This window comes from Danio rerio, chromosome 11 (assembly GCF_052040795.2).
Source record: "Danio rerio strain M-AB ecotype USA chromosome 11, GRCz13ab, whole genome shotgun sequence".
In the NCBI taxonomy this organism is placed as follows: domain Eukaryota; kingdom Metazoa; phylum Chordata; class Actinopteri; order Cypriniformes; family Danionidae; genus Danio; species Danio rerio.
In genome coordinates, this window is record NC_141031.1 from 34,179,022 (window position 1) to 34,198,776 (window position 19,755).

Here is a 19,755-nt window from a genome sequence, read left to right on the forward strand (position 1 = left end):
TTTAAATTGTGATTGCAATTCAGTTTAAATTAATCACACAGCCCTACATAGAGGTGTGATAAATTACATTTATTTTATGTGCTGAGCATTTTTGTGCTGCATACTTAGGTTGTTTATTCGAATTCGACCAATGAGATGGGGCTTTACATTCTTTATATCCACCTCCCCAGTAGGTGCTATTCTGCTATTGGCTAGATCATACAGTGGCCAAGAGAGCTTAACGCGCTGCAATTTAAGAAAGCACATGCAATTACAAAAAACACCAGCAAATAAAGAAACTATCTTCATCAATTTGACAGCACACGTGTTCCGAATTCTCACAACACAAACAACTTAAGAAACGCGCAGCAAATTGGTCACAACACAAACAACTGAAAAAATGCGTTGCAATTAGTCACAACACTTGAAAATATCCACATAACACAAAGGAAAAAGGACCCAAACCATGACGGACCCTGCTGTGATATGGATGTGTTATGTCATGTAGTCAGGATATTAAAATAAACGGAAAACAACTCCCCTAAAAGGACCACCAATCACTTCACTGAGCAACAGTCACGGCATAATAACACGTCCATATCTCAGCAGATTCCGTCACAGTTTGGGGTCCCCTTGTGTCCTCTTGCATTTCTTAATTTGTTTGCGTTGTGAGAATTTGCAACACGTCACGTGTGTTGTCAAATTGATGAACATCGTTTCTTTATTTGCTGGTGTTTTTTGTAATTGGGTGTGCTTTCTTAAATTGCAGCGCGTTAAGCTCTCTTGGCCACAAAAAGATCAGCCCTAAGGTGAACCTGGAGCAGAAAATGGCAGGAATGGAGACAAGAGAGGAAAATTAATGACAACAGCCAATCAGAATGTTGACAGTTTTATTTTGTTATTGGCTGAATTAAATTGAATCTGATTTTATATATGATCATATATGATCAAAATATACAGTATATAGGCAATAAAAATAGTATTTCTTTTGGTAAGTGTTATACTGGGTTTTGCAAGAAATATCTTTGTTGCAAGACTCAACAACATCATATGTCACACAGTTTCCCACTATCCCACAGCCCTAGTCATTGAGCATTTAAAATATGTGCTAAATGTAATATGTAATGTTTCTTTATTATCTTTAGTTTGGGTGAAATATGAAACTAAACCATTCTAAGCATTTTCACCCTATCATTTGCCAGTACCTCAAGGCTTTGTGTTGTTTGTGAAAGAGAGCCTCCTTGCATGTTGTTTTTTCCTCCTTTTATTATTTAACAGTGTTCGTTAATAATGAAATGACTTGTCATTTGTGCACATTGTTATTGTTATTTTTTTTTTTTTATATCTGAGGTCCAATTCTAAGTTTTGCCTGACAGACTGTCCCTGTTTTTCCCATGTTCAGCTTAACCCAATGTTAAGTGCTGCCAGGATTTATTTATTTATTTATTTATTGCTTTGTTCATGGAACTTCTGCGCTTTCAATTTTTGATTACGCTTATGTTCTAAAAGCAACAATACCTCTGTGTCTCTTCTGGGGATGAACATGTGTCGCTTTGTTCAAATGTCAGCGCCATGTCTTTTGATGAATATTTAACAGGGATCTCCCCCTTTGCTCTATCTAGACGTCTGCTGAAAAAGAAAGTCATTTTAGTGGAAGAATTGGTTGTTATGTTTTGATTACAAAAACAAACAATTGTTTTATTAAAAATAACATGGACCCATGGATTGGACATATGTATGCAAGTAAGGTCACTTTTGTTGATATTATATAACGGCTTTAAATCAAGTGCATTTCCGGACTCTGGATGGTTATTGCAGTTTATGAAACGACATTACTTAAACATGGTATATGCACAGCTGGTGTTGACACTGACACAAAGATGTGTTTATTTCAGAGGGAGGGTTAAAGATATTGGGGTCAGTATGTAACAGACAGAGAGGACTGCGCGTCCAAAACACAATATTAATAAATGCCAGTTTAATCAGCTTGCTTTTTGAAGGATTATTTTTAGGTTGGTAAATTTCACAGCGTGTACCCATAGCGGCGTCTGTCAGTATTGTGATTTTATACTCCTTTACCCTCTTAATAATGCTTTATTTTGGAATGAAATTATATTTGAAAGCTCTTTCTGTGAAAGGAAGTCTCAGTGGGTTTGTTGCTCAAAGCCAGTAAATCCTAATAGTTTTTTTTTTTTTGGCTCTACAAGACCCAGATGTTAATTTGGATATCAGGTGGTGACCCAAAATAATACCTATACTAAGGGACAATTCTAAGCTCTTAAATGTTCTTGATTCAATATTAAAATGTGTTGGTATTATTATAAACTTGAAGTCAAAGCTAAAAAAAAAAAGTATTTAATTAATTTCTGTATGAAACCGACACATTTTACAAGCTTGATGTTAACATTAAACAATATTGCAGTGTTTCTTTCCACATTTTTAAAGGCTCATATCACTCATATCATATAATTTTATTATATCTGTGGTTAATTAGACTTTTAATGATTACATTTAAGATTTGAGAATCATTGAATAAAATGGGAAAACCTAAATATGAAATTGTGCTGATGTTCAAGAGGGTGGTTTATTTTAGTAATTTGTCACTTTCGTTTTCATTTTCAGACCATTCATTGTGATTAAATAAACACCAGCTTGCATCTTGTTTGCAATTTGTAAAAGAAGGGCATGAAAAGATGGCCATCTGTCAAGTACTTTTCAAATGCAAAGTATGCAAGTGGAACAAAAATTGCATTATTTAATCATTTTTCAAAGTTTTAACACCTCTTGAAATAACCACTTTGAACATCATTACAACTGAAGGGGAAGTAGTCTGGATCTGTTCTGCCATTTAACAGAGTGCATAGACTGCTTTTTCATTTAGATGCTTATCACTAATTAGTCTGTACTAGAAGGTCAAAAAAGTGCTACATTTGTTTTATAGTCGATCCAGAAATGGCATGCGTTCAGGTGAAATAGAAATAAGCTTTCTGAATAGACATGCAAACCCTTATTAAATTAATTGGCCTTTTTGCTGATGCTTCGTTCAGATGAGAATTTTGAGTGCTTTGCATTCTTTCAAGGTCACATTGGTATCTCTCCCTCCCAAATGGATTCTCTAATGATCTCCCTCTCTCTCTCTCTCTCTTTCTTGTTCTCTTCCAGAGCATCAGAGAGATCCCACCTGGCTTTGTTAAGCCTACATGCCTGTGAAATGACCGTATCTCCTGCTTGCCCTCCCGTGGAGTGAGCAGTTGTCCTTGACAGTGAAACGGAGATAAAGAGACTCATTCTCCTCCTATGGATTACAGACCCTCAGGTCTGAACGCCCTAACGTGGGTCAGTCATCATTTTCACAGACTTCTAGCAACAATTTTAAGCACCTTCTCTATTCCATAAAATGCTGGAGTTGTAATTTGTCTTCTAGGCAACATCTTTAATATCAGGTATGAATGTCACTCATTTTAGGACCAGAGATACAGACGAGGCCATAGAAGCTTGAGAAGCGCCTCACCGCAGAAATGCAGACCGATGATCTATTTGCCAAAAAGCTTCAAGCTTTAAATGGGAATATGGGACCTCCTGGTGCAAATGCACAAGGGACACCAGCTGTGCCCAAGATGGGTGTACGGGCAAGAGTGTCGGAATGGCCACAGAAGAAGGATGGCATTTGCCCACCACCTAGATACGAAAGCCTAATGACTTCCTTTCAGAATGGACAACCCATTCAGTCTCCAGAAGATGCGGTCAAACCAAGCCCAGGCTCACCTCCAAATCCCAGCTTTCTGGAGGCCAAATATGGGCTTGGTGAACTTCTGAACCACTCGCCTGGTAAAGTTCACCATGCCCTTCAGAAAAGAAGCAACAGTGATGTCACCATCAGTGATATCGGGGCAGAGGACATGGATCAGACTGCAATCAACCCTAATACAGGTGCAACTTTGCATAGAGAATACGGAAGCACGTCCTCAATCAATCGCCAGGGTTTGCCCGATGAAGCTTTTTTTGGGAATCTGAAGGGATTCCAGTCGGAACACTCAGAGCAACCGAGCGCACCACCTCCGCATGGCTTTCCGGAGTTTCGTCGATACGAGACCACAGTTTCTCCAAGTCTCCAGACTGCTGCGCAGATTGCACGGGGAGACATTCTCTGCATTCCCAACTACTCAGACTATGTGGACAGTTCGCTTTTCTACAGCCGAGAAAGGGAGAAGTCCTTCCTACAGCGGCAGAAATCCGAAAAGGGGGAGACGTCAATTTTCCGCAGGCTGAAGACTATGAAAAGTGAGCAGCGGCAACTTAGCGAACTGGACGATTGTAGTAGACATGGTCGTCCATTGAGTTTCCAGAGATGTTTTTCTCACTATGATGTCCAGAGTGTGCTTTTCAACATTAGCGAGGCTGTTACTAATCGTGCCAACTTGGCACGTCGGAAGAACATTACCACAGGGGCTTCTGCAGCATCGCAACACCAAATTAGTGGGGCATTGGATGGTCCTGACCCCTTGCCTCTTTGCGAGTCCCCTTTGGACAACTGTGAGGAGCTTGGGCAAAAAGCTTGCACTGATCCCGATGAGGGAGATGGAAAGAGTAGTGGTTTGGTGTTGAGTTGCCCATACTTCCGGAACGAAATTGGGGGGGAAGGTGAAAGGAAGCTGAATGCCACCAAACCAAACAGCGCACCACCCAACAGCAACGTAGGTGACAATAACTCTATTGAGTCCACTTTAAGCTCACACTGCACCAATGCGGGGGTTTCCGTTTTGGAGATGTCCCGTGAGAATTATGCCTCTCGTGAAAACTACGCCATACCACGGGATTGCATCAAACGCTACATCATTGAGCACATCGACATGGGCGCTTACTACTATCACAAATTCTTTTTCAATAAAGGTACGTTTTATTAAAGATACACATTTATTTGACCAAAATACAGTGTATTAATACATAATATTATGTATTCTTTTCTGTAAAGAGCACCAGAACTACTTTGGTGTTGATGAGAACTTGGGGCCGGTGGCTGTCAGCATTCGGAGAGAGAAACTGGAGGAGGGGAAGGAGGGACCGCAGTATAATTACAGGGTCATCTTCAGAACCGGCGAGGTAGGACAATGTCTATAAAACACACACCATTTAACAGACATCTGTAGACCAGAGCCAGTTAAGGTCAGGGATATAAATGAATGGAAGGGAATTCACTCAATCTGTTTTGCATGAGTGCAGTAAAATAAATAAGTGGTTTCACGAGTGGACTACTCATTAATTTATAATTGATTTCCGCGTTTCCATTAAGTGCATTTCCCAATGCTTTTACGTTATCTCCTCTGAACACAAATCAAAGCTGCCTCAATAATAGCATTGATTGTTTTGAAAATCAGCTCATGATGGATGATATCTGCGGTGTGCTATTGATTTTTCCGTATATGTGATATGAATTACCTTACTGTACTACATGATTCTCACCACCGATGCTAAAACAGTCCCGACCAGTGCGGCTTTCAAAATGGCAAGAGATCTTTCAAATGTGGCTTGCCAGGGGTTTTCCTAAGGGTGACTGGATAGTTTGCTGAATTGGCGGTTGAGCGTACAATGGCCCTCCTGCTAAAAGCCAAAGCGTTACTTCAGCATTCGCCACAGTTAGTTGAACTCAATTATTCATCGAAAAGGTTGGCAGGGCATGTCGCGGGATTCAGCGCTAAAGCAGGGACCATCTTAGAGAGTGCTTTGCCATTTGAAAGATGACTAGAATGGTTTATCCATCTGTTCAGTGATAGGATTCAAGCATGCCGTGTATTTCATTTAATGGATTCATTTGCTCAGTTCAGCTAACATTGTGAACTCTTACTTTGTTTTTCATGAATCTAAACTTGTCTTCACTTTATCCATCTTCAGCTCACTACTTTGAGAGGCTCAATCCTGGAGGATGCAGTCCCTTCCACTGCGAAGCACGGGACGTCCCGTGGGCTCCCTCTTAAAGAGGTGCTGGAGTATGTAGTTCCTGAGGTCAACATTCAGTGTCTCAGAATGGCCATAAGCTCACCTAAAGTCCCAGAGCAACTGCTGAAGTTGGATCAGCAGGGGGTGAGTGCTGTACCTAGTTTTTTTGAACATTACTACTCACCAGTTGGCCACTTTTTAATCATTATCTATTTTAAATTAATTAGTATAACAGTGGCTGAGGTATGAAATTTGCATTACGTTGATGGGGATTTCTAAATTCCTATTGTTTGGAAAGATGTTCATTGTTTTAACATCTGTGGTCAGCAAAAGAGAAGCTTTTCAAAATGAATGTTTCTCTATATTAAAACTCGAATATCTGGTTTCAACCAATAAAGCAAATCCAGTTTTACTGTTATAATATTAATGAGGATTATTATTATTAATAAAAATAAATACAAGTGTTATTAAATCTATGGTCATTAGCAGGCAAATATTTTCATATGGTTATCTAATAAAATATCTCTCTTAAATCATTTAAGTAAATTTCATTTAATTTTGTAATAATATTAATAATAAGAATATTTATTATTATTATTATTATTATTATTATTATTATTATTATTATAAATACAAATATTTTTAAATCACTGGTGATTAGCTGGCAGTTATTTTCATGAGGTTTTCTAAAAAATATCTCTGTTAAACCATTTAAGCAAATTTAATTTACTGTTATAATATCAATAATAAGAATATGTATTATTATTATTTTTTTTTTATTTGTATTATTATTATTATTTATTAATAAATACAAATATCATTAAATCTCTGGTTGTTAGTTGGCAAATATTTTCATGTGGTTTTCTAATAAAATATCTCTGTTAAACAATTTAAGTAAATTTAATATACTGTTATAATATTAATAATAAGAATATTTATTATTATTTTTTTGTTATTAGTTGTTATTGTTATAAATATTATTATAGACTATTATCATTATTATTATTATTATTATTATTATTATTATTATTATTAATAATAACATTACACACAATAATAATAATAATCATAATAATTATCATTATTATTATTATTAAATCACATGTGACATGCTTAAACTATTTTAACAGTATTTAAGCTATTAATTTAATATTTTATCATTATATAATTTGTGGCTTTATGTCGTCAACACAATAGATGCAGCTTGGAATATTTGTTTCTTATTTGACTTTATTGTTTATTATAGGTATACATAATAGAATTATAATATGTTTTATTACATACTTATATAATAAAACTAATTCTTTAACTTCCCAAAAAAAATGATCAGTTTATAAGTGCAACAAATAAGCATTTCCCACAATCCAGCCAGGCTGTGAAATGATCACACCGCCGTTTGGACACTAAGAGACAGTCTGACTAACAGAAAGTGACAGGAGGGAAGGAACCTTCATTCTCCTGGATGATTCATACCATACAGTGTACAGTGTTACGAACCGCACATGTCCGCGAGGCTTGTAATTACTAAGACATAATCAAGTGGGGGCTTAAGAAACCATCAATTATATCCTTCATACGTCCTATTCGCTTAGTTTTAATGCATAGCGATAAAACCAGAAACAGATGTTTTGAAACCTCTGCTGATGATGTGACGGTCTTAAAAGCTGTTGTTCATTTGTTAAGCGAAGCGAGATTGGGCTTGTGAAGTGTTCAAGATGCCTATCAGGTGCCACCGATGGCCTTTCAGCATTTCCGTTTGAGGGTTCAGATTACAGGTGTGTCAGGATATGAGCTGTGTTTTACTAAAGAGACTGTTTATAAAAACAAAGATCCAATTACTTATTGACGGCGGACTTGGATTGGCTCATTTCAGGGTGAGAGTGGGACTGAGAGATGAGCAGTTTTGTCTGTAGATCGACTGACTGGAATCTGAGGAGCAGTGAAAGTCTTGATCGATATTGCAGCCACACAGCGGCCAGAAGGGAAAATCTGAAGCATCCTATTGACCAATGCAGTCAAGACTCCGGCAAAAACACTGTTCATTTTCTTCCTCCTGTTTATATAGATTAGTTTTTTCCACATTTTGTTCTCATGATTTCATTTACAGTTCAAATTTTAAAGGTTGGCAAAATTATTCTTTACTCATAAATCTCCATTTCAAAAGCATTTCTATCAAATAAACTTCACCATTGTATTCATATCTGCATTCTGAAGATTATTACAGAGGGATTTATTCTTGCATAATTTGCCTGGTTATTTACACAGCATTTTATTCTAAAATAATCACAGGTATTTGCTGGCTTATGGAGTAATAAAAAGGATATCTAAATTCCCCTCTGTGAAAATCTTAGACTCGTAATATGTCGATGAAAATTAAACTGGAATTTTTAACTTACCTGAATTCTCCCAGTGTGCAAGAACTGTTATGCAAATTACTGCTTATTTTCTGCAATTATTACTGTAAATATTTGATGGTAGAACTTTATTCTCTCAAACGATTGTTTAATATCTGTTTGTGTGTACTGTGTATATGTATATTTAAATTCAAGCATGCATAAATTGATATTTTTTGTCATTTGTATTAGATTGAAGCATTTTATCTAAATAAAACAAATTTAAAATAAATTATTAATTATTTAATACAGTAATATTGTTTCATTACAAATAATTAACAAGTTTACTGTAATTACTGTGAGCGGAAAAGAAATTAAAAATAAATACTGAATACTGAAATAAACAAAATAATTAATAAATTAAGTTATAAATAAAGCTACTACTGTAGTGATATAAAAAGTCAGATGTTTAATAAAATAATAAAAATATAAAGATAGCAGCATTACAATTGAACTATATATATATATATATATATATATATATATATACATACACACATACATACACACATACACACATATATATAAATATGTGTGTGTGTGTGTGTGTGTGTGTGTGTGTGTGTGTGTGTGTGTGTGTGTGTGTGTGTGTGTGTGTATATATGTATGTGTATATGTGTATATATGTATATGTGTATATATGTATATGTGTATAAAAGTATATATGGTGTGTGTGTGTGTGTGTGTGTGTGTGTGTGTGTGTGTGTGTGTGTGTGTGTGTGTGTGTGTGTGTGTATGTATATATATATATATATATATATATATATATATATATATATATATATATATATATATATATATATATATATATATATATATATATGTATGTGTGTTTATATGTATATATGTGTATATTGACATATAGTAAATACAAGCTTTTAGTTTATGTGATTAATCATGATTAATCGCTTGACTATAAATGCAGCATTTAAAAAAAAACACCTTCAAAATTGATGTAATCATTTAACTGGGACAAAGTGTTAGTATACTCCCTTAGTTTTTTATTATATTCAACTTCCGAATGAGGTTAGTTGTAAAATGAATGTTAATATTTACTTGAAATGGTAGTTTGTGAACTCAAAATCAGTCTAGCTCTGTGAATAAAATGATGATTCAGCCATTGTCTGCACTTTCAGCATTCACACAAAAGAGAACTAGTTTTCAAGGCAAATTATTCAACAAAACCGCAGAAAAGCCTCACCATGGCAACCACCTAGCTACATATAACGGCCACTTGACCCGTCTGAGACGCTACCAACTGTGACCAGCAACACTTAGGGTGAAAATGAAAGAAAATCATCGCTCGTCTTATGCTTTCTCGAGTCCCCGTCTTTGTTCATTTTTTTTTTATCGCGCCTCCATACTCTCTCCAAATTCGACCCCCTCTCTGATAATAGCGTCTCTTTTTTTTGTACCTCGAGACTGTTGGTGGCATTTTATGACACAAAAGCCAAAGCGATTGTAAGAATAGTGCTAAAATTGCTTTTTAAATACTGGTATGGGTGGGAATTGCCTGCAATTTTGTACAATTACTATAGACCTCTTAAAAATTCTTGTGTCATTGGAAACCAGATTGTTATCTGTGCAGCGTTTCCTATTATTATGGATGTTAAGTATTATATTTGTAACATACTTAAAATGATCTTTCCATTATTTGGCCTAACAAATGCTTGGGTTTTACTATTCTTGCTTGTCTAATGCCCATCGTCTGGTTCTATAGCTTCGTTCTTTAGTTTCTTGCAGGCTTTTGTGTCTCATGCATAATGCAAAAGCGGCAACTGAGGCCGTTGTGAATGTCATTATGTCAGGCTTTTGCACAGATTGATAGCACTTAACATGGCTAGATCACCACTTGATGTATATCGCTGTATAATGTGCTTAAATTGAGCTTTTGATGGTTTCCTGTACATCATGTGTCGAAGAGTGGATAAATATATAACATTTTTAACAGTTTTTTTTTTAACAATTTTTTATTGTTATTTTTTTATTTATTTTGCCATATTAAATCCTGGCATGTTAACAAAAGTGGTTATTTGCAACTGAATTGCAACTGAATTGAAACTGAATCGAAAATACTATTATTAAGCTGAAATAAAATATTTGTAAACACTAATTTATTTCAAAATTGTACAACTGTAATGCTGCGTTCACACCAGACTTGGATGAAGCATCACGTACGAATGATTTACATGTTAATTCAGTACAAAAAGGCAACTAGAGATCCTGCTGCTTGATTCCCGTGAATGAATCACGCAAATGAAGCAATTCACACGAATGAAGTGGCACGAGCTGAGCGTTTTGTACAGTTGACGCATGAATTGCTTGAGTTGGAAAATCTGAACTTTAGCAGACATTTGCGCCGCATTAACCAATCAGGAGCTTGCTCTTGAAGGGGTGCGTTAATGACGTAGTTGGTGGTGTCTTAAAGGGAAAAGCCTCTTGCCAACATCGGACAACATTATATACAATAACTTGCCTAATTACCCCAACCTGCCTAATTAACCTAGTTACATGTAAGCCTTTAAATGTCACTTATGTTATATAGAAGTGTCTTGAAAAATATCTAGTCAAATATTATTTACTGCCATCATGGCAAAGATAAAATATCAGTCATTAGAAATGAGTTATTAAAACTGTTATGTTTAGAAATGGGTTAAAATCTTCTCTCCGTTAAACAGAAATTGGGAGAGAGAAAAAATAAACGAGGGCTAATAATTCTGATACAACTGTATATTTGATTGTAACTTTAATTTAATTTGATTCCAATAGCTCACCTTTTGTAAAGCTGATTTAAAACAATAATGATTGTAAAGAGCGCTGTACAAATAAACTTGAATTGAATTGAATAATATGTAAATATAGTATAGGACAGGGGTCGGCAACCCAAAATGTTGAAAGAGCCATACTGGACCAAAAAAAACAAAAACAAATATGTCTGGAGCCGCAAAAAATTAAAAGCCTTATATAAGCCTAATGAAGGCAACACATGCTGTATGTATTTATATTAGCTATATTAGCCTACTATAAAAATGATTTAGTTGGCTACAAATACATACTGAGCCTTCATGATTAAATGTTTTTTTTCCCTGTAGTGCATCCTGTAGAGAATGACGCACCACGTGACTACTCTGTTGTACGATGCCGTCTCAAGTCTCAAATTCATATTAATGAATTATGTTTAATGTTAAAGTTTAACTTCATTACAATATCAATGAATTATGTTTAATGTTAAAGTTTAACTTCATTACAATATCAATGAATTATGTTTAATGTTCAAGTTTAACTTCATTACAATATTAATGCATCATGTTTTGCTTTGATGAAATTAAAGAAATGCAGTAAAGAAATCAGATTTTTGATGTTTTTTATTTTGAGGATTCCAAAAAACAACATCAAAATGAACGTGCATAACGCCCCTTACTGGGAATGTGCTCAACAAGGAAGGGTCAATCTCCAGGGGTGTGTGACAAGACAGTCTCGTTTTTTCCTTTCGCCACTCGCAAAATCTGCTCCCAAATGCAGTTTGCATATCAACGATCGCACCTTGTAAATAATCACCGTTGAGTGAGTGATCGGGATGGGCTTCTTTGAATTCTCTCAGGGAGGGAAAATGAGAGAGCGTGCCCCGCTGTACATCTTTGGCAAAGACAGCTTACGCTCCATGGCGCATCACACAGCCGCCGGATAGTTTACAACAGCCACCTGCCTATTCCGTGTGTCGCAGGCTATGACGCAAATCTTCGTTGACAGAAATGTTGAAAATAAATATTCTACACACTTTTACAGCATTGGAAAACGTTAAGATTGTTTGTCCTCCTATAGAAACCATATTAAAACAAAAATATATTTACCTCCCCCATCTTTTTTCATTTTCAAACATTTTTTGAAAAAGCTCCAGGGAGCCACTGGGGCAGCGCTAAAGAGCCGCATGCAGCTCTAGAGCCGCGGGTTGCCGACCCCTGGTATAGGACTACACATTAAGTAGGTAATACACACAGATTGAAGATAAATGATTTAATAACATCTTAATATTAATGTTATTTGAATAATAGAGTGCACAGACTGACCACAGTGAAAACTATTATGGTCATAAAACAGCTGACCACAGAATGCAGCGATTGGCCAGTATTTTAGCGAGCTGTGTAATTCATATAATTGCGGCTCTGCGGTACACTATGAATGATGTCAAAAATGATTACAATGATTGTGTTTTTACTCTTTATCATTTGCAGCTGAGTTACCAGCACAAAGTGGGCATCCTGTACTGCCAGGCTGGGCAAAGCACAGAGGAGGAGATGTACAATAATGAGAGCGGCAGTCCCGCACTGGACGAGTTTCTGGATCTGCTGGGTCAGAGAGTTCGACTGAAGGGCTTCAGCAAGTACAGGGCACAGCTCGACAACAAAAGTAAGTGCTTTGCTTCTGTTAGACATCAGCTCGAACAGAGCGAAGTGTTTTTTGGGGGCCAATCTCTGTTTTGGACTTGCTTACAATGTGCATTGGAATGATTTTTATATATTATATATGAATGACTACCTACTGTTGTCAGAATTATTAACCCTCCTGAATTTTAACCCATTTCTAAACATAATAGTTTTACTAATTTCTAATAACTGATTTTTTTTTTTTATCTTTGTCAGGATGACACAAAAACTTGACTAGATATTTTTCAAGACACTTCTATACAGCTTTAAAGTGACTTTTAAAGGCTTATAGGTTAATTAGGCAAGTCAATGTATAACTGTGGTTTGTTCTGTAGACTATCTAAAAAAATATTGCTTAAGGGGGCTAATAATGTTGACCATAAAATGGTTTTGACAATTTTAAAACAGCTTTTATTCTTGCCGAAATTCAATTCAATTCAATTCAATTCAGCTTTATTTGTATAGCGCTTTTACAATGTAGATTGTGTCAAAGCACCTTCACATAAATGGTCATAGTAACTGGAACAGTGTAGTTCAGTTTTTTAATGTTTAAGTTCAGTTCAGTTCAGTTTAGCTCAGTTCAGTGTGATTTAATCATTACTGAGAGTTCAAACACTGAAGAGCAAATTCATCGATGCGTAGCTCTACCAATTATTTAGAAATAAAACAGACTTTCTCCAGAAGAAAATATACTATAGGAAATACTGTGATATCTTCTTTTGTGTTCAACAGAAGAAACTCTGGTTAGGAACAAGTTAAAGAAGAGTAAATAATGACAGAATTTAAAAATTGTATTATCCATTTCTTTCACTTAGTCAAATATTGTTCCTTCATACTTTTGCGATTTTGTGATGTTTCAGCTGTAAATAAATGACTGTATGGCCTGGACAGCACTCATTATTAGGTGATTCCTTGGCGGTTTATATATTTTAGAGTTGGGAAAAGTGAGCAGGATATACTGTTGAAGTCAAAATGATTATTTTTTTTATCTAAGTTGACCCACCCCAATTGTCGAGGTATAATTTTCACAATGCTTAAGAGCTACTGGTTACTGCTACTGAAGATCTTTGCCAGCTTTGAAATAGCATAGGCATTTTTTTTCTTAAATATGTGTTATTATTTTAAAATAAACAAATTCACTATACTAAAATATGATGTACTATCATCATGGCAAAGATAATAGAATTATAAGAAATTGGTTACTAGAAATTGATTATTAAAACTATTATGTTTAGAAATGTGTCTATCCATTAAACAGAAATCGGGGAAAAACATAAAGGGGGCTAATAATACGGGAGGGCTGATAATTCTGACTTAAACTGTATGTTATGTAATATATAATAATAATAATAATTTTTTTATTATTAAGTAAAGCTAGAAAACATCCGGGCTTCATTTGATATGCTTGTGCATCTGTTTATTTCATCTTATGGGTGGATTAAGGTCGTCTTTGAAAACCTTACTGGCAAAAGCTCAAAGGTCCTGATGCTAAAAATACTTTAAGAATTCTTAAATACTGAAGCTATAACTCTTGATCTTCTCCTCTGAGGAAAAAAAGCGATCAATATCTTTGATTAAATTATTTAATAAAAACTAATGGACAAAAGGTCATCCAAACAGTTATGGTGCCAGTCAAAGGGAGAAAGCGAAGGTTTATCTTTGAAAAATTTTTGATTGTATTTTATAGATAAATTGTATTTATCTTGTTGTTCTATAAAAAGACCAGTTCTATAAATTGTTGTACTATAAACATAGAGTGAATCTGCATTTTTATTCAGCCTGTACATGCATGTTATTATGTAGCATAATTTTACAAATCTGATCAAATCCCAATATTATGACTTTATAGGTTAAAATGATACAGTCTAATATTTTTTTAATGAAATTCAATATATTTCTGTCTATCTTTCTGTTTTTGATTGGTTGGTTGATTATTTATTTATTTATTTATATATATTTTCTTTATTTATTATATTACAGTTTTTCTCAGTTGCTTTGGTGCATTTCTCACAACACTATTTACATTTGCACAACAGTTAATGCATTTCTCAAAACAATTAGTCATTTGTGCACATCATAGTAGCAGTTTCTCATTCTTGCCAACAAATTGCAAATGCTTTTGGACATGCATCAATTGCTTTCATACAACTCTCTGCTGTTTTATAACATTATTATTCGCTTATGTCATGTCAGTCAAAATTAACTGAACTTGTGAATTCTGAATAGTCACTCCATATAAAACTAATAGTGCTTATTTCATTACTTGAGTAAATGTTGAACTAGTTGTCAAAATCTGTCAAGCAAATTTTATAAAACAAATTTAAATCTTTATTTTCTTAAAAATGTCTTTAAAATTGAACAATTTGAATGATTGAATGATGGATGATTTACAAACCTGTGTATGTTGTAGGTTCAGTTCCAATATGTACTGCAATATTGTTTACAGTTGTGCACAGCTCTACCTAAAGGAAGTTTATGTTTGTTGTAAATAAGGGTGTGTTTATTCTTTTGCACAATGCTGGGAATAAATTAGAATTGCAAAGAGCGTCTGCAGTAAAAATATATATTCAGTGTCTTGTACTCAGATACCTCAGTAAGCAGTTATGTCTAACTTTATTGTAGTTTTCAAATGTCTGTGCAAACAGTATATAGTGCTGTCTTGAGCATTTTCAGGAAGTGTCACCAAAATCCAAAATTTTTGCATTGAAAAAAATGTACAGAGTAAACTGTCATGATGAAAACATGACTAAGCCATTTGACTATCTTGTTCATAAACAATGGTGTCAGGACTTTTCATTTTGATGATACTGACACTTTGATTGACATGAATACTCGCTTTTGAGGAATGAGCTATCCATTTTGAGCATGTGACACGCTTTTGCAGGTTATCAGCTAGGTTTTGCAGTTTGTACTAATTGTTTTAAGAAATGCATTAACTGTTGTGCAAAAATGCACTAGTGTTGTGAGAAACGCATCAAAGCGACTAAGAAAAACTGTAATTTTTTCGTTATTAAATTTTAACTTTGAATTAAGTTTTATTTAAATTTTTTTTGTATTTAATTTTATTATTTAATTTATTTTTTAAATAAATTATATAAATTATACACTTTTAATTGTAATAAATTATTAATTCATAAATTTAATGTAATTAATGCATTTTTAACATTTAATTTAGTTTTATTTTAATACATTTTTACATTTAATTTTTATATTAAATAGATTTTATATATCAATTGTATTTATTACATATTTAATTTTAATTTTAATTATTTTATTATTACATTTTAACTTTAATTTAATTTAGTTGTGTGTGTGTATATATATATATATATGTGTATATATATATATATATATATATATATGTATATATATATATATATATATGTATATATATATATATATATATATATATATATATATATATATATATATATATATATATATATATATAATTTTATTATTTAATTTTATTATTTAATTTGTTTTGTTTTATTTTTAATTACTTTTATTTACTTTAATTTAAATACATTTTTATGTAATATTTCATTTTAATTTTTTACCTTTAATTTTAACTTTATCTTAACTTTTAATTTTATTTTTAATTTCAATTTTAATTGGTAAAATATGGAACAGTCAATTTGCTTATTAAAAAATCCCATAAATTGTAATTAGCCATGAAAAATCAAGATTGGTGTGTCACTCTTTACTATGATATCCCCAAAATATTTGAACATTTGATCCACTTTTACTGCTGTGAATCTTTGACAGGCCAGAAATCTGCTTGGCAGCTTTGGGTTCATTTCTGAAATGGGTTTTGTTAATACCGCGTTTGTTCTCTGTCAGTGCATACAGGACATTGAACCGTTTCTCATAATCCCCGCGAGCCATTTGCAGATTAATGTTGAACTACAAGACACTAATTTAGTATTTTTGTCATTAGTGTGCTTTTAATTTGCTGTTTTTGTCCACAGCGGACTCCACCGGTACTCACTCTCTCTACACCACCTATAAAGACTTTGAGCTGATGTTTCACGTCTCTACAATGCTGCCATACACACCCAACAACAGGCAACAAGTGAGTCACGTGTCTTTTATTTCCTTCTTTCCTTCTTTTACTTTTTATCATGCACTGTTCAACACTTAATGTGTGTTTTGTTAGTTGTCACATGACACAAATTAAAAATGCTTAAATGTTTTAAGAGCTTAACAGCAGGGTGCAAATAACAGGGGGGTTTGAGGGAGATTTACCCCACTAATTATTGCTTGATCCCCTTGAAGGACATCAAAACAAGATGTATGGGGGTCAGCTCTCTATTGGGAATAGCTTTCTACAATATTAGCTTACTTAAAGATTAATAATTAAATATGTATAACATAATTTAATCCCCCATAACGGTTCATACCATGTGATGCATTCAATGCATCAGTGGTTGGAAAAATATCATTCAGTAGTCTGAAAATGGCAGTTTTAGAGCACCGATAGGCATCTCAAAAAACATGTTTCTTGTAATATAGGTGTTTAAATCTACATTTAGCCTAAAAAAAGAAAAATTAGACGCATATGTATAGTTTGACTTGCAGTAACCTTTAAAGTAGTCACTAAATATCCCGTCAAAACTCTGAAAACATATACATTTTATTAATAAATTTGATGCCATTTAAATACATTAATAATTTTGATTCACATGTATTACCAAACTACTACCGAATAAGTTGACCCCCCCGATCATCAATGTTGGATTGCACAATGCTTAAGAGCTACTGATTACTGCATGCTTTCGTTCTGAGGAAAAGCAGCACGAATGGTGGGTTGTAATTTCAGTAATACAGGAACAACAGGGAAGTAACTGGATCATTTTTAGTCCTTTCAATCTGAAGGAGTGTTAAAAACTGAAATAATGGCTGCTGAAGAAATAGCATAGGCATATTTTTTTTCTTAAATATAAAATATTATTATTTTGAAAATAAACAAATTCACAACATTATTATTATTCTTATTCTTATTCTTCTTCTTCTTATTAGGGGCCAAGCACCGTAGGTGCGTAGGCACCTATTGCTTTCGTTAGTGTTCTTATTAGGGGCCAAGCACCGTAGGTGCGTAGGCACCTATTGCTTTCGTTAGTGTTCTTATTATTAGGGGCCAAGCACCGTAGGTGCGTAGGCACCTATTGCTTTCGTTAGTGTTCTTATTATTATTATTATTATTATTATTATTATTATTATTCTTCTTCTTCTTCTTCTTCTTCCGTTTCTTCCGCCGGATTTGAATGGCAGCCCATATAGGCGTATGCGGGAAAGTTGTATAATTTGGCACAATGATAGAGGCCAGTATTAACATTAATCAGGCCAATTATGAAGTCTCAAAATCAAACTCTCTAGCGCCACCACTTGTCCAAACTTTCACTTATGTTTATCATCATAACTTTTGAACCGAATGGGCTACAATAAAAATTCTTTTTTCCTCTGATTCCTTGGCTCAGTCCGATTCAAACGCACCCTATGACGTCATTTTCCGTCATGAATTTTTTCGCGCTATTTTAAATTTTTCGAAAAACCTATTTGATCGAACTCGTCCTAGGCCGTGTCTCCGATTTTCACCAAAATTGAATCACATGATGTACAGACCATGCCAACCAAAAGTTATGGAATTCAAGTTGATTACACCAACCGTTTTTGTTTAACTTGCGAACTAATTTAACGTAGAACTTGCAAAAATGGACTTGAGGCGATATCTCTGTAACGCATTCACCGATTCACACCAAACTTGGTGTGTGTTATGACAACTAGGGTCTAAGGTTAATTGCGGAGTTTCGGCGCACTGCCCCCTAGTGGTCCGGAGATACTAAAAACTTGCTTTTTGGCTTATAACGTCTCAACCTTTCGTCCGAAACTCATGAAACTGGTCTCATTACATCCGGCAGAGCATGCCGAGTCGAATGATGTCTGATTTTCACAGGTCAGCCATTTTGGGCGTCGCCCATTTCGATTTTTGCCCAAAAATGCTATATTTTACCAACACATTCACATATCATTACAAAACATGGTATGCATCTTCAACCCCATGCCCTGAAAGTACTCAAAAACGTCTGGAACAGCGCCACCTTATGGCCAATAGTGCTTGGCCCCTTAATTGCTGCTTGCAGCTATTTATTAGGGGCCAAGCACCGTAGGTGCGTAGGCACCTATTGCTTTCGTTAGTGTTCTTATTAGGGGCCAAGCACCGTAGGTGCGTAGGCACCTATTGCTTTCGTTAGTGTTCTTATTATTATTATTATTATTATTCTTCTTCTTCCGTTTCTTCCGCCGGATTTGAATGGCAGCCCATATAGGCGTATGCGGGAAAGTTGTATAATTTGGCACAATGATAGAGGCCAGTATTAACATTAATCAGGCCAATTATGAAGTCTCAAAATCAAACTCTCTAGCGCCACCACTTGTCCAAACTTTCACGTATGTTTATCATGATAACTTTTGAACCGAATGGGCTACAATCAAAAATCTTTTTTCCTATGATTCCTTGGCTCAGTCCGATTCAAACCCACCCTATGACGTCATTTTCCGTCATGAATTTTTTCGCGCTATTTTAAATTTTTCGAAAAACCTATTTGATCAAACTCGTCCTAGGCCGTGTCTCCGATTTTCACCAAAATTGAATCACATGATCTACAGACCATGCCAACCAAAAGTTATGGAATTCAAGTTGATTAGACCAACCGTTTTTATTTAACTTGCGAACTAATTTAACGTAGAACTTGCGAAAATGAACTTGAGGCGATATCTCTGTAACGCATTCACCGATTCACACCAAACTTGGTGTGTGTTATGACAACTAGGGTCTAAGGTTAATTGCGGAGTTTCGGCGCACTGCCCCCTAGTGGTCCGGAGATACTAAAAACTTGCTTTTTGGCTTATAACGTCTCAACCTTTCGTCCGAAACTCATGAAACTGGTCTCATTACATCCGGCAGAGCATGCCGAGTCGAATGATGTCTGATTTTCACAGGTCAGCCATTTTGGGCGTCGCCC

At 34.7% G+C, this 19,755-nt stretch overlaps 1 protein-coding gene across 7 annotated transcripts in view; it reads left to right on the forward strand.

Annotated features, from left to right (window-relative positions):
• The window catches only part of sipa1l2b (signal-induced proliferation-associated 1like 2, genome duplicate b), a 148,473-nt gene that overhangs the window by 54,058 nt on the left and 74,660 nt on the right, over positions 1-19,755 (forward strand). For 4 of the 7 annotated variants that reach the window (XR_015501927.1, XR_015501928.1, XM_087272336.1 and 1 more), the window contains exons 2-7: positions 3,142-3,315; positions 3,445-4,869; positions 4,952-5,079; positions 5,869-6,057; positions 12,539-12,713; positions 16,702-16,805. Coding sequence is in view for 5 of the 7 variants with exons in the window: in XM_087272336.1 (XP_087128462.1) it covers positions 3,498-4,869; positions 4,952-5,079; positions 5,869-6,057; positions 12,539-12,713; positions 16,702-16,805 (1,968 nt within the window). In the remaining 2 variants the exon portion in view is untranslated. Of the gene's footprint in view, positions 1-3,141; positions 3,316-3,403; positions 4,870-4,951; positions 5,080-5,868; positions 6,058-12,538; positions 12,714-16,701; positions 16,806-19,755 lie in introns of those variants that run through there. The other 3 variants (XM_087272337.1, XM_087272340.1, NM_001201559.1) reach the window with 2 other exon arrangements.